This window comes from Ambystoma mexicanum, chromosome 9, assembly GCF_040938575.1.
Source record: "Ambystoma mexicanum isolate Mex_15411 chromosome 9, UKY_AmexF1_1, whole genome shotgun sequence".
Taxonomy (NCBI): domain Eukaryota; kingdom Metazoa; phylum Chordata; class Amphibia; order Caudata; family Ambystomatidae; genus Ambystoma; species Ambystoma mexicanum.
The window spans coordinates 173569205-173583511 of record NC_090931.1 but is presented as its reverse complement, the minus strand read 5'-3'; the positions used below and the strand labels follow the sequence as shown (position 1 = coordinate 173583511).

General features: G+C 43.6%; 1 protein-coding gene across 1 annotated transcript in view; it reads left to right on the top strand.

The window, feature by feature from the left end:
• Positions 1–14307, top strand: part of HINFP (histone H4 transcription factor) — a 217313-nt gene that overhangs the window by 134979 nt on the left and 68027 nt on the right. The window contains exons 7-8 of the mRNA XM_069614379.1: positions 8980–9057; positions 9164–9284. Coding sequence (XP_069470480.1) covers positions 8980–9057; positions 9164–9284 — 199 coding nt within the window. The remainder of the gene's footprint in view (positions 1–8979; positions 9058–9163; positions 9285–14307) is intronic.

The following is a 14307-nucleotide window of genomic DNA, read 5'->3' as shown; positions in this document are numbered from 1 at the left end:
GCATCTCTGCTCAGACTATAGTGTCTTGTCTTTGTGACGGTGCATTCTATGTCCCTAAGCAGAGCCCCTGCTGGTCATTCCTTATGGTTGATAGAATGCTGTTGAGAGTGTGGGACTGATAGTTCAGGAATGTTGGATGAATCATAACATATTGGTGTTCTGAAAAGTGTCAGTTGAGACTTGGAGCTGAGATGCCAGAGGATGGCCGGTGGGTGTGTCCCTCTTACCAAAATACTAAGACTAACTGGAACCTGTAGCCATGTCATTAAAGAGATGTACTTTTCTACCACGGAGTCCTGGAGGCATAGGTGTTGATTAGTAGTTTACTCCAAAGAGGGAGTTCTGTGAATAAGGCATATCCTGGGTTGTTTGTTAGCCTGAGTGTAAGGACATACCTTGGAGGTGTTGGTTAATAGTCTACTTCAAGGATGGAGTTCTGGTTAGTAGTTTACTCCACAGAGGGAGTTCTGAGAATAAGGTTTGAGTTTGAGGGCTTTTCCTGTATGTGCAGATGTTCATTGCTCTCAGGAGGGAGCAAAGAATTGTTAGTAACATAATGGCACTTCCTGTGTAGTGGAATTAATTTGAGGGGGAGTTTTTTGTGAACAAGGATGGTAGGAAAGGTATTTGAAGTGTTGGGAACTGAACCGAGTACTGCAAGGAGCGACGATTGTGTGCATTATTTACATTTGGAAGGGTGTATAGATTTGTGCAATAATTGTTAGCACTGCAAAGTAGATCCAAGGAGGACGTTCAGGCTTGCCAGTGGTTCCATTTTCTGCCAGTTGCATCTTGCTGCTTTCTGGTTGTTGGTTACTTCTTTGAAGGATGTGTAGATGAGCACTTCAAGGAGGAAGTGCTGGAGTTAATGAATGCCAGGGTTATGGTGTTGGAGCACTTGAAGGAGGGAGTGAATGGGGGTCCTTAACTAAAGGCCCTTCTTGTAGTTTGTAAATGCACTCATGGTATCCCGGGCTCTGGTTCTCTCTAGGTTGGACTATTGAAACAGCCTCTTTCTAAATCTACCTGACTCTACTCTCTGCCCTCTGTAACTAATCCAGAACAGGACTGTGAGACTTGTCCCTGGCCTCAAGTCCTGGGATTGTATCTCTCCAGCTCTGAAATCTCTCCATTGGCTCCCAGTGGATGCAAGGATTAAATTCAAAACCCTCTGCATTGTCCACAAGGCTTTCTGGGGCCTGGGTCCAAAATACCTTCAGCTATCCCTCTGCAAATACCTCCCCTCTCGAGCTCTTCGCTCCTCTACCGCCAACTCCCTCAGGATCAGTCGTTTTTCAAAGAAATGAGCTGGGGGTAGATCTGTCTTCGGCTGGGGCCTCCCTCTGGAACAGCCTCCCTGCCACTCTAAAATTTGAGGAGAACCTTCTCCGGTTCCGGAAGCACCTCCAAGACCTTCCTCTTTCCTTGTGCCTTTGCTCCCCCTCTCCCCTGCTGATCTGTTCTCTCTTGGCACCGTGCACCTGGCCACCCTCTGTCCCCTGGTCCCAGGTACCTGCTCACCCTGCCACCCTCCCGCACTGCCTCCGGGCCACCCCTTGCACTGGGGTCTGTATCTGTACCCATAAGACCCCCCCCCCCTTTTTCTTCCTGCACTTATCAGACCTACCCTGTCTGCTGCCTTAAACCTAGTACTTGCAAATTGCTGGCTGCACTACCACTGTTTGTTGTCTTTATTATTTATTTATTGTTATTTATCTGTTTCTCCTCTGCTTCGTTCTTTCCACTTCTCCACCACTTCCATGCACTTGCATGTTCTCAATGTCACTGGGACTAGTAAGATCGCTGTTTTGTTCTCCCCTGTTTCCCTCCCCTCCCTTGCTGCGCTCTGAAACACTTGTGTACGAGCGCGATATAAATAAAATATCAATATCCAAAGAGGGAGTTTAATAATACTTCAAGAAGATGGTACACAAGTGCTTATAATAAGTCATGTCACTGCAGTTGTGTGCTGTCAGATCTCAAGTGTGTGGTATGCTTTTTCTGTAGCATTTTGATTTACTGCAAGTAAGGGAGTATGTGAGGGATACTGGGCAGCGGAGGGGTGTCTGCACACCAAGTCATCTTCCTTGGATTAGGTATGGAGCATTTCTCCAACTTGAGTATTCCTTGGTTCATGAGCGGAGTGACACAATGTTTCTGATTCTGTTTAAGCACATGTGTAGGTCATTCAGGGCTGTGTATAAGGGCAGGAGATGTGTTGAATTTCACATAAGAAGGGAGGCAGGGGTGGTGTGTTGTGTCCTGTCTTTGTGACAGTTTATTATATGTCCCTAAGCAGAGTCCCTGCTGGTCATTCCTTATGGTTGATGGAATGCTGGTGAGAGTGTGTGACTGACCGCTCAGGAATATTGGATGAAGATTAACATGTTGGTGTTCTGATAAGTGTCAGTTGTCCTGAAGCATATATTGAGAAACCCACTTAATAGACCTTCTGGACTGGGGTAGATCTGCAGATTCTATGTGAGAGAGGAGAGTGCCAAAAGAAAAGGACCAAGAACCAGTTGACCCCAAGTCCCCAGGGAAAGACGCCTGTGCTAGACTTCATCTGGTCTAGCGAGAGCCAGAGCTTAGCCAATGAATGATGCTGCAGCACTCCCGTCTAATCCAAAGGAGCAGGAGGATCTTGAAGGAGAGTTCCAGTGGTCGGCAGAGTAATGACTCCAAAACATCCCCAGATGTACAAATGTTGAGCTGGGGCGGGATGATCCCAGCCCTTCTAAACCCGAGCATGCACCACCTCTGAGAAACTGGGAAGTTCATCAAGTTGAGGATGTAGGCTAGGGGTTCTGGGACCCTAAACCAGTCCTTACCAGTTCCATGCACACAACTGCCCTCCCTGGGCTCAGGACAGAGTCCAACGAGGAATTGCCAAATATGATCATTACTACCACTGAACGGGATGAAGACTGCTAAAAAACAGCAGTAGTTGCATGGATAGAGCCTAAGTAACATAATGTCCATTTTGGCTAATGGAGTAGCCAAAAGGCATCTGAAAATAAACATGGACATTACTGATTCAGTAAAGTATATAAAATAAAGATGCACAAATAGTGGGGGAACAGTGTCTACCTCCACGGGCAGCCTTAGGAACTGACAATTGTCTGTAGAAAGGAGTTGCAGAGGCAGTTTGGGTTGAAAAAGCACCAAAAGGGTCAGGAAGAAACAAAAGTGCCAGCAAATAGGCTGGCAGTCTCAAGGGAATGATGTTACAAAGCAGCAATAAGGAAAAGGATGGCTTAACCATCATTTCAGGATTGAAGGGAGTGCAATTGTTGGGGCAATGCTTTGAAAATGGATCTTTTGTCACTTTTGAAAACTTGCAACAAAATGTTAACATTGGTGGAGATGTTTGGTAATCTCAACTAAGGAATTGTATCTCTAAGCTGTTGGCTATTGGCAATAGGTAGGATTCTAGATAATTGATATTGTGGTTTACACCATGCTCCACTGCTGTTTGCTTTATCAACAGGCACTCTGGTGGCACTGAAAGAGTGGGTGAGTGGATTTAATGCAGAGCGATTGGAGGGGGGCAATAGACATGCATGCATCTCATAACTGTAAATTAATTGGGATACTGGGCCACCAACCAGGGCTCTTGATTGTGCCAAAGCCTCCAGAATTGGAGGGAGCTAGAAGTGTTTAAAAAAAAAAAAAAGGTTATTTCAAGGAGAAGCATGAATAGCGGGAGAGAACAGGAGACGGCCAAGCCAAATGGAGCACACTACGAGATAGAACTGGGTGGCTAAGACAAAAAGCCACACCGCTACATTCTGTACTGTGTGAGCTCCCTTGCAAAGAGCCTGCTGGGGGCAATGTCCCGGAGGCTGGCAGAATCCTGAGGCTATTATAGAGATTGAGTTGTCTATTAGGTTTGATATCGCCGATCCCAGGGGAAGCTGCAAAACCACAAGAACTGAAGAGAAGACTTGACTGCTGGCTTCTGGTTGTTCCTCTTGGGTTTGCTTCAGAAGCAACCCTGGATCATCTCCAGCTGACTAACGTGTTCCTTTACAGTAATGTTCGTCAACATTTACCCTGCAGATGTTTTGCACTACAAATACCTTCCACCCTAGACAGCCTAGTCAATGGAGAAGAATTGGGGGTGGTGTTGTCCAAAACACCCGAAGAGCTGCAGTTTGGCAAAATATGGAGTGTATGAAGCTAGATTCTGCAAACGATGGATTTGAGGTCCAGTGAGGTGAAATGGTTTCTGAAAGGGACTCATGGTGGCAACAGTAAAGACGGCCACAAGTGATCACAACACAAGGGTGTTAATTAAACTGCATCTCAAACTGTAAACTGTTGAGAAAAATGCCTAATCTAAACCTAAATCTAAGAATGGAGCAAGCTACGACCAACCAATAGTAAGGCAGTCCTAGTGGTGTCTTGTCAAATAAAAAGGGCTGTTGGGGAGAATTCTCAGAAATGTGCTAATTCCTCTCTACCTTAGAGACCCCCAGCATAATTTTCAACTTGGAAAGAGGGAGACCTTTTTCCCCACTCATGTATTTTACTGTGATTTAAACTCTGTTTCTTTTGGTTTTTGGAGTCTGACAAACTCCATAGGCATCATTTTTTTACATTGTGATGCATAGCACTTTCAGTGCAGTGCCACAGGGAAGTCTTTCAGATGACCTAAAGTCTTTAAATACCTTCTCTTGGATAAACTACTTTTTCCAAGAGCATTAAAGTGAAATTGATTACTTATAATTGTATCCTTCTAGACCCAGCACACACTTATCTTACAATAGGGTGCTGGAGGGGTTACTTAGTATCCCCTTTGTCCAGTTTCTCATGTAACAATTTTATGTTGCTCATTCTAGAATTAATGGCTGGTGGCAGTGGTTTACATTTAACTACCATTGGGAGTTTTTAACGCAGGCTGCGTTCGCAGCTGCAGTAAAGCACCCATGGGTGCCCATTTTGTAAAAATGGCGTCGGTCTTCCTTTTTCACCATTTCTTGCTGGAAAGGTCCTTCAGATTTACTGTGCGCGCCAAACCAGGTTTGGTCCCTTTGTTCACTTTGTCTTTGGCGTGATTCACGAGTGAAGCCCGCCCATGGCGCAGTGTGTCTCTGGCATGGGCAGGAAGTGAGGGAGGTGCCCTGAAACTCCCTGTGCGTTTACCCTCGGTTACAGGAATGCACCCAAAGGTGATTGGCCAGCTGGCTGTCCGGCAAGGACAGCCACCCTGCTGTGTGATTGATAGCTAGTCTGCAATGAATGGGAGAAACCTGCATAAAAGGCAAGGCTTTTTGGCTTGGAAGGCAGTCGACCACTGGACGAAGGAATCCGAAGAAGAACTTGGAAGAGACGCCTGCTGCAGCTCCTGGACCGTTGGTTTGTCCGGTGAAGTCCTGCTGCTGTGCTGAAGCTTTGAATTTGCCTCCTCTAGAGAAGCCCTGCAGGGACGCTTGAGTTGGTGGGACCAATCAACTCCAAAGTGAACTCGTTTGGACATCCTCTCGAAGCTGGCTGTACTTCCACTGCTGCTGGAACGAGTGCCAGGGAGAGGAACACCACATTGAGTGGATCGCTTTTAAATCAGACCCAAGCGCTTTTAAGAACCTCAGGACTTCCCTGATGCAGGACTGACCAAGTCTGAGCCACCTCAATGGAGTGCTGGACCTCGGAAGCAAGGAAAGTCTGAAATGGTATCCGAGAACCGCAGTGTTGCTATTGACTGTCAGATCTGAGGAGCTGAAACGCTGTAGTGCCACTGAATTGAACTTTGCCCTTTGCTGTCGCTGACCGTCCCGTTGTGTTGCAGAAGTCTCCAGAAGTCCTCCCTCTTGTCCCCAGGACTAAGGCACAGGAATAAAAGGCTCTGCCGAGCCACACGGGAACGGATGCCAGCTGGAACCATTTCTTCTAACCAAAGGTACTGTAAAGTCTAAGAGCACTTACCTCTTGTCTTTTACTTGATCTCAGTAGAGACCTGTCTCGGTTGCCCCTGTAGAGTTGCCTGCATCTTCTACACCGCAAAAGCCTCCCAGTTTGTGGCCCTACTTTGATTCGACTTTTTCTACAAAGACTTCTAAAACATTGTGCAAGACTTTTACCACCTGCAAGAAGTGCTTCAGCTCACCTAGACTTTTTCCCAATTGACATTGGCTGGCCTGGCTCCCTGAATGACTCTTCTCCCCTCTGAATGTGTGTTTTTTACCTTTCTTCCAGGAAAGGGATTAACTTACTTTGCATTGGGGGCGTGCAATAGTACTTGCCTGCTTCAAAATATTTGTGATCTCTTGTCTTATTCTGAAACCTCTTTACTTTGACACTCATCTCAGAATTGCTCTAAATGTACCAGTGATATATTAATGTCCACAGTGCCCTAGCTATTTAAGTCACCTTAAGGTGTAAGTGTCTGTGTGCCCTCTCCAGACGGGTATTTACTGATTTAGATCAACGGAGTGTGTATTCTTATGTTACTATTATATTGCCCCTTCTGAATAAGGCTTATTCAAACTGACTGTTAAATTAATAATTATTTAATCAAGAAACCTTGTGTGCAAGTGTCTGTTTGGATACTTGTCACTGTGAATCTGTGTGACCACCTTACTGCTCACATTGATCCCTCTTGAGATAATCCTGGCTGCTCAGCCACACTACCAACCTGTGTAGGACAGACCTCTGGCAATAGGAACCCAACCTTTGGTAGAGAGTCAAGGTTGTTGTAGTGCACCCAAAGGGTAATGCACCAAATCTTGCCCAACAAGGACCTATACTAAAAAAAAAAACAATTAAAAAAAATTACCAATCCTTACCACTAAGTTACAAAATAGTGTGGGATAATGTTCACCAGAAAAGAAGTTTACACATTCAGGATGGTATAACTGGGGTTTCCCTTCCCCACGTTTTAGCACGGTGCTAGGCGGGACTCTCGAGCACAGCACACTCCTAGGCTTCTCCAGCACAAGCTTCCAGTTAATTACCAAAGTATGGGGGCATTTTGTGGCCAAGTCTCTTTCACAATCTCTTGCCTCGGAAGACCTGATATGTTATAAACAACAAAACCAAAGTTCCTTTCAGTTTTTCTTCACCCGTGGATCCCCCTCAACCATGCTCTGATCCATTTGCAACGTTGGGATCACTACAGCCTTTCACTCCCAATATTATCACCTGTAGTATTGAATAGTCTCAATATCCTTTCAAACAACTGTTCACTGTGTACATCCGTCAGACTGGTTTACGTTTGCCAGTTTCACACGGTTCACTTAGTTTAAACACCTTGGAGGATTCACTTCCCTTAGCTTTTTCCCACCCCCAGTCAGGCTTCCACTTAAGCCCCCAGTCAGGCTTCCTCTTAGCATCCCTCCGTCTGGTTCATATTTGTCTTAGTTCGCAATTTCAGAGTTCATCAGAAAGCGAGGCTCCCTTTCCCAAGCTTTCTCTTATTTATTTATTTATAGGTTTATAAAGCGCTGAAAGACCACAGGCAATCGGCGCACGTAAACATAAAACATACACAATTACTAAAAAATAGTAACAAGACAGAAAGGCCTAACCTAACCTCTCTGGGAGGAGTGTCCTGCCTATTGAAAAATATGTTTTTAGGCTTTTCCTGAAAGCCATGTAGTTGGATTCCACTCTGATACTTAACGGAAGATTACATTTTTTTGCAGCCAACACAGGCGACGCTCTTCCCAAGCCATTAGCTTGTTTATGGGCTGGAACTTCAACCAATCCCGGTGCCCGTGACCTCAGGGGCCTATTGGACAATTTTATTTCCTTGAGATACGCAGGTGCGTTCCCATGTAGGCATTTGTCTACCAGTGTCTGAGATTTGAATAGAATCCTATCCTCCGCTTTCAGCCAAGGCAGGGCTCTCTTGTCTTTGGTGATATGGTCCCTTTTTGTTCTTTCTTTTTATTATTCTGACCACGTTGTTTTCCATAACCTGGCATTTGACTACACAGCACTTATTAGCACCTAGCAGTAGCGAATTACCGTAATCTAAACCAGACAGGATGGTGGCCCTTGCGATGGTGGTGCAGTTCACTTCATTCAGGAATGGTTGTATTGCTCTGAGAAGGCGTAGGTGGTATAGACTGCTCTTATGGAGGTGTTGTACCTGTGCATCTGCCCCCATTGAGGCTTCCAAGACGAGCCCAAGGGTTTTCTCCTTCCAGAAACCTGTATGCGAGTGTCTTTTAATGTGAAAAGCCTTGTATTCTTATCCTAGTTTGGCTCTGGCCTGTTGGGTACCAAAAACCATCATCTCAGTTTTACTGCCGTTTGAGCACATCCAATTCTCCTCCATCCATCCATTTCTTTCATGATGTTCTGAATTGTCGCTATTTTGATGCTGTCCTCTCTGTGATTGCCACACAGTTCCACCACCAACTCGGTATCGTCGGCGTAGTTGGTGAAAAATGCTCTGATGGCTTCGAGCAACTCAGAGATATCTCATATATAGATTAAAAAGGAGCTTAGTCTTGACTACATATCAAAAACCTTTGATTGTACAAGGGGTTTTATTCAACCCTTGTATGACCACTTTGACCTCTTGCGTCGGGCTCTCCTAGGGATTCCAGGTATCTGTAGTTTCAACAAAAGGGGTAGCAGCCAGAGTCTTTTGAATGAGCTCCCAGGTGGTGCTGGACCACTCTGCAGCTGATCTTTCCCTGGGATTTCTTAAAGGTTCAGTAACATACAAGTTCTTTGAATTCATATCATGTTGCTGTTTGCAGACTTGGCTCAACACAGTAATTCATGCTTCATAGGTTTTAAATCTGAGTAAATCTAGTTCTGTATCTTAAAATTTAAAGCATAATTAAAATGTGATTGTGTCCTGTCAGATTACACATTTTGTTTTGCCCTTCATACATGTGATTACATCTACTTTCATTTCATGAATTTGTGGTGGAGAACATATAGCGGAATGGATCTTGGTATTTTGGCTAATGTTTTGCCTTGCCTTCATACTGGTCCCGGTCTTCTCTTCTGTTATCTTAGAACTTTGCTTGCAGTGCTCACACTGCTCCAAACTGTTTGCTACAGAAAGGCTGCTGCGGGACCACATGCGGAATCACGGTGAGTGGCCGATACAGCAGCTGTGCATCTTGCCCTGATCTGGGTGTGTTGTACCATCAGTTTCATCACAATTATTTTTTATTTTTTGCTCTCTCCCCTTGTGCAGTGAACTATTACAAGTGTCCCATGTGTGACATGACCTGCCCTCTGCCGTCCGCCCTTAACAATCACATCCGCTTCCGGCACAGTGATGAACGCCCTTTTAAATGCCAATACTGCGAGTACAGGTGAGATGGGGCTGTGGGAGGGGGGCTGTGTTAACTAACAAATCGAGGAATGTGGTACACGGGTTGTGCTAAGTGAAGGCTTTGGAGGGTGGAAGCAAGGCTCTGATGAATCAAGGCAGACACCTGATGGGGTGGACTTGAATCAGGAATGTCAGGAGGGGTTGGGAGGACTGATTATTGGAGAGCTGGGCAGAAGTCTGTAGATGAGTGAAGGACTGTTGATTGGGAAGGCTGAACAAAAGCTTTAAAAGTAAAAGGTTGGAGGGAGGTGGACTGCTGGGCCAAATGACTGGCCATGTGAGAATCAGTAAGAGACAACGGGGGCGAAGTGAAGTACTCTATCGTTTTGGCTAGGCCAAATGCAGAATTAAGGGAGTGGTCCATGGTGTGGATGAGTCTGAGGGTACAAGTGGCATAGCGGAGTGACCTGAGTGGTGGAATAAAGTGCAAGTGTGGGGCTTTGAAGCAGAGCTTTTGAGAGGCTTCATGGGGGATTTAATGTGGCAGCCATTACAGTGATGCTCTTGGTTGTGGAGGGCACTGTCTGGGCAAGTATATATTCTGTTCTATTTGTTCTGAAAGAAGTTTTGAAATTTTTCAAATAGTCACGTTTTCCGCCGTCTTCGCAGCCCCAGACGGCAAGGGAGAAGCCTTGGGAGGGTGACGGGAGGATATGTAGGGGACAGGGAAGACCTGTGTGTTTGAGTTTGTGAAGAAGTAAATAAAAACAATCCTGTGGGGGATCTGTGTAAAGTTGCCATCCAGTGGTACTGGAAGATGGTAGTGGGAGCACAAAGCATTGGCATAGTATTTGAGTGGATAGTGATATGATACTTGACAACATAGGCCAAGAGAAGTCAAGCCTTCAGATACCTTTTGACTGTGTTGGTAGTTTAGATCCCTTTTAATGGCTTTGTGAACAATAGTCTTATTTCCATTTCCGCAGATACAATGTTGCAGCGACAATGCGCATGAATTTTGAGCCGCCACTTTTTTTTCCAGAAAAATTAGGCTTGGATCATTTGAGAAATGAGTAACTGGGAGTTTACGAGACCAAGGTCTTTTGGGCAGACCACTGTAAGGTCTCGGACCGATATATAAGTTCCAACATTAGGAACCTACTGAGCAGTCAATGGAGAGGGCGAGGTGGAAGAGTTGAGGATTTATCGTGGAAGTGGACATAACGAAGAATGCTTTCCCCCTTACTGTAGTTTGTAGTGTTCTAAAGGATCAATGAGGGGCAAGGTATACATTGGTTTTAAAAGATTGGTTAGCAGAGTTTGCTGATTGAAATGTTCTTGATTAGCAAACCACCCCATTTGATTACCAATGTTGTACTAATATTTTTTATCTTTCCAGGAGTTATTTGTAACCAAGACCTAAAATGAGCAACAGTACAGAAGCTGTGTGTACTGCTGAAGCAAGACAGTATTGAGATGAGTCAGGCTTTGCACATTTTTTCAAAATTCTGTTAGACCTGCAGGTTGAGTAACTTAGTTTACCCACTCAACCTATGAGACATGCATTTAACTCATGGCAACAAATTTAAATGTGATTTCTATAAAAATGGTCTGTCACCACAAACTCACTTGTTTGGCACACTGCTGCCCCCCAGAAGCCAGCCGTGCACATTGAAATGTGTTTGCCATTTACTGCAAACAATGTAAATGTAAAAAGAAAAAATGTCAAACATCCCCTGCAAATGGTTCTCACCCTTCATAAAATCTAAAATCCAGTCGGCGAAAAGACTTTGAGCCTTGGATGGGTGTCTGTAAAATGTTAGCTGTACGAATGGTCACAGATATGCTAAAAAGGCTATGAAAACAGATTGCCCGGCTCCCTCCCGCAGATGCTAATATAAAATGCAATCAAAATCGTAGAGTAAAGCGAGCTCTGGAGGCTAACCACACTACATGGTAATGCAGTAGATCCATAGATGTACAGATTGGATGGAACTATTGATCACTACTTTGCGTATATATCCAGTTACCTTTGTGTTTTCATTATGTAAGAGGAAAAAAGTAAGATACTAAGCAGAGTGGATGGCGTCGCATATAGAGAACTGGGCAAACTACATGGAATGTTTTAGTTTGCGGACTTTTCACTTTCACAATAGTTAGTATAAAGCAAAAGGGTGATAAAATAGAATGTCAAGGAGAATGGGGGAATCGGCTCGTTGGGTGAGCACCAGTTTCAGAGATGTATGTGACCATAAAGTCACAGAACTAGGTTTGTGGATTGGATAGCTTAAAGCTAGAGGCTGTATTGGCACCCCTGCTCTATAACCTCTATGTGGCTGATATGGGGATAGCTCTGGAGAGTTGCAAAAATGTCCTGCCTAAATTGGGACTGCATTTAATATCTTGGCTGTCCTAAACGTACGATGATGATCTTCACAATAAAACAGCTATTGGTGTTCAGAGATCTCAAACTGCCCTCTTCAAATACTCCCAACAGAACAACCTTGTGATTTTATAAGGCAAAAACTGAAATCCTGATTTTGGGACATAAACGCATATCCTGTAATTATGTTTGGAAATTGGAAGAACATAAAATTGAAGTGGTAGATACTTAGATCTGTCTTGTCACTTTAAAAACACTTAACCTCTCTAGTAAACATTTAAAGCATTGTATTTCTCCCAAAGCCTTAACAGCTTTTGGTATGGTCCAAGCCTTCACCCAAGCTAAAGGGGAGTTTTCTGTGGAAAGCTTTTTATATGCATATAACATTAGTATTGTTCGTAGTTATTTATTGCCTGGAGAAATTTGGATAACCAGCTGCCCTGGCTAAATGTGTTTGAAGGGAAATGCGTGTGTGGTCTCCCGCAATCCTTGCCTGTGGTAGCTTTGCACCTAGAGTTGGGTCTGGTCTCGCTTCTGACTCTGGTTAAGATAATAAGGAGCATCTTATTCTTCAAAATACTATGAGATTAGTGAATTCCTGCTCCGGTGGCATGGCAAAGCCTTTCAGACTCAGTTAAAGCATAGTGCCTCCAATTTATCATATAAATCATGGAAAGCCTGCAACCATCGCCACAGATTGATTGGCTTGGACTGTAATGAATAATCCAACGTGAACCAAGCCAGGAAAATGCTGGTTAAAAAAAGGGTATCCCTATGACAGAGTGAATAATGTGGAATATGTATCTGGTAAAATGTCCTTGCTTGATTAACATAATCAAGCTTTTCGTGAGCCAAAGGGATATCTTGTACATGTGATAAGAAGATTCATCTCGGCCTTGACCTACTACCTTCTCTTTCGGGTGGCAAAATGGCCATTCCGAAAGACCAAAGAATCTGTAGATTGTGTAAGGGTTGCCTTGAAACTACAAGACTACGAACCCAGTGCCCTAGAATGGTGCACATGTATGCCCTACATTACCTAGTTTGTCAGTTGTTTAAAGGATGTACCTGAAAATCAGTTTTGGGTCACTGTAATTTTGGCCGAATCAAGGGTTTTATATAATTCGGCACACTTGGTATGGAAGTGCTCATTGTTTAGATTATGAATAGTATTTTAAACGTTTTTATTCAATGCATCTTTGTATGAATCCTTTCTCTTGTGTTTTAATAGGATATAATCTTAACAATTGGATGATTATGTATGTTTTTCCTTTCTCTTCATATATTTGTGTATTTTATAATTATGTGAAGATTTATTTCATAAAGCCAATACACTTAAGTTTGCTATCAAAATAATTTGGTGTGTGATAATGTACATTTTCAAGTGTTCACTCGTCAATATGATGCATCTTCTTCAACTTGAAATCTAGTTGAGACTGAGATTTAGAATACACTAAACTTTACTGTAAAGCATGGAGCCCATGCAGTGTGTTACTGTAGCAATACTGTAATTATGCTATGTAACTACTCAAATTTCTAGAAATGAAATTGCAGGACAATCTTTCTTTAAAAAAATAAAGTTAACACACACTGGTCTTTGCCAGAAAAGATATAATTGACTTAATAAAAGTATCATCTCAATTACTTCTGGTTTGCAAATATTTACAAAAGTAAAGACATTCTTGCCTAGTGCTCCCACACAGGACTTTGGCACTTAAGAATGAAGGAGAGCATTACTGATTCTCTCTCTGTCTCTCTGTCTGTCTCGCTCTTGAACTGAGAAAAGAGGGTGGAGAGAGCACTGAGGGCAGGAGGACTGCAGGACGAGCTGTGCTTTTATTGAACAGGGCAACTTAAATATCTAGCTTTGCTACACAAGTGTAAATTTAATTAGCAAACGTACAGCATTGCATAGCTAATTGCTATGCAACACTGCTTATTTGATGCCTTGAAGGGGGTATTAGATATAGTTTGCACTCATCTGCTATATAGCTCAGTCTTGTATTTATAATGGGTAGTGGGGACCTTTGAGGGGATGGAGCGAAGATAATCGGTTCACTATCAGAGGTGACCCAAGATTGCGTAAAGCAGAACTTTTTGATATGTAATCCAAATTAAGTTTTTTTTAAATTAAATATCTGAATAAGATTCCACACTGTGCAAGAACAACGCAGCTTTACTGGCCCCCAACAGCTGGGTTCCGCGTTACTGCAAGAGGGAACTGAACCCTTTAAGGAACAGGTTTGGAAACTTGCCAGTATATCTGAAGGGGAGAATGATTAGGAACCCAGACAGTGAAGACACAGGAATGCCATTTAACTACTTGTTTTTGGGCATCTCACTCTGAGGTCGAAAACCTGCTCGCATTTATGAAGGTGGCAAGGTCTCACAAGTAGTGTGAATCCAGAAGTAGAGTACATATGGGAATATGTGAAAACTGCTATGATTTGGGCAGGCCAATTGGAGTCTGCTTGCTAACGCAAAAGACCGCACTAAATGGTGCTCTTGTTGAACATGCAACTGCCTTGACAAAGCCCAGAGGGCGAAACTGATGGCCATACAGTTGGCATAGTTCTTTTGATTTTAACATTTAGAGTTTCTGCTTGACATCGCTGCTACTAACTCAACGATAAAAATGTATACTATGATTTATAGCTAGTAATACAAAATTGAAAATATT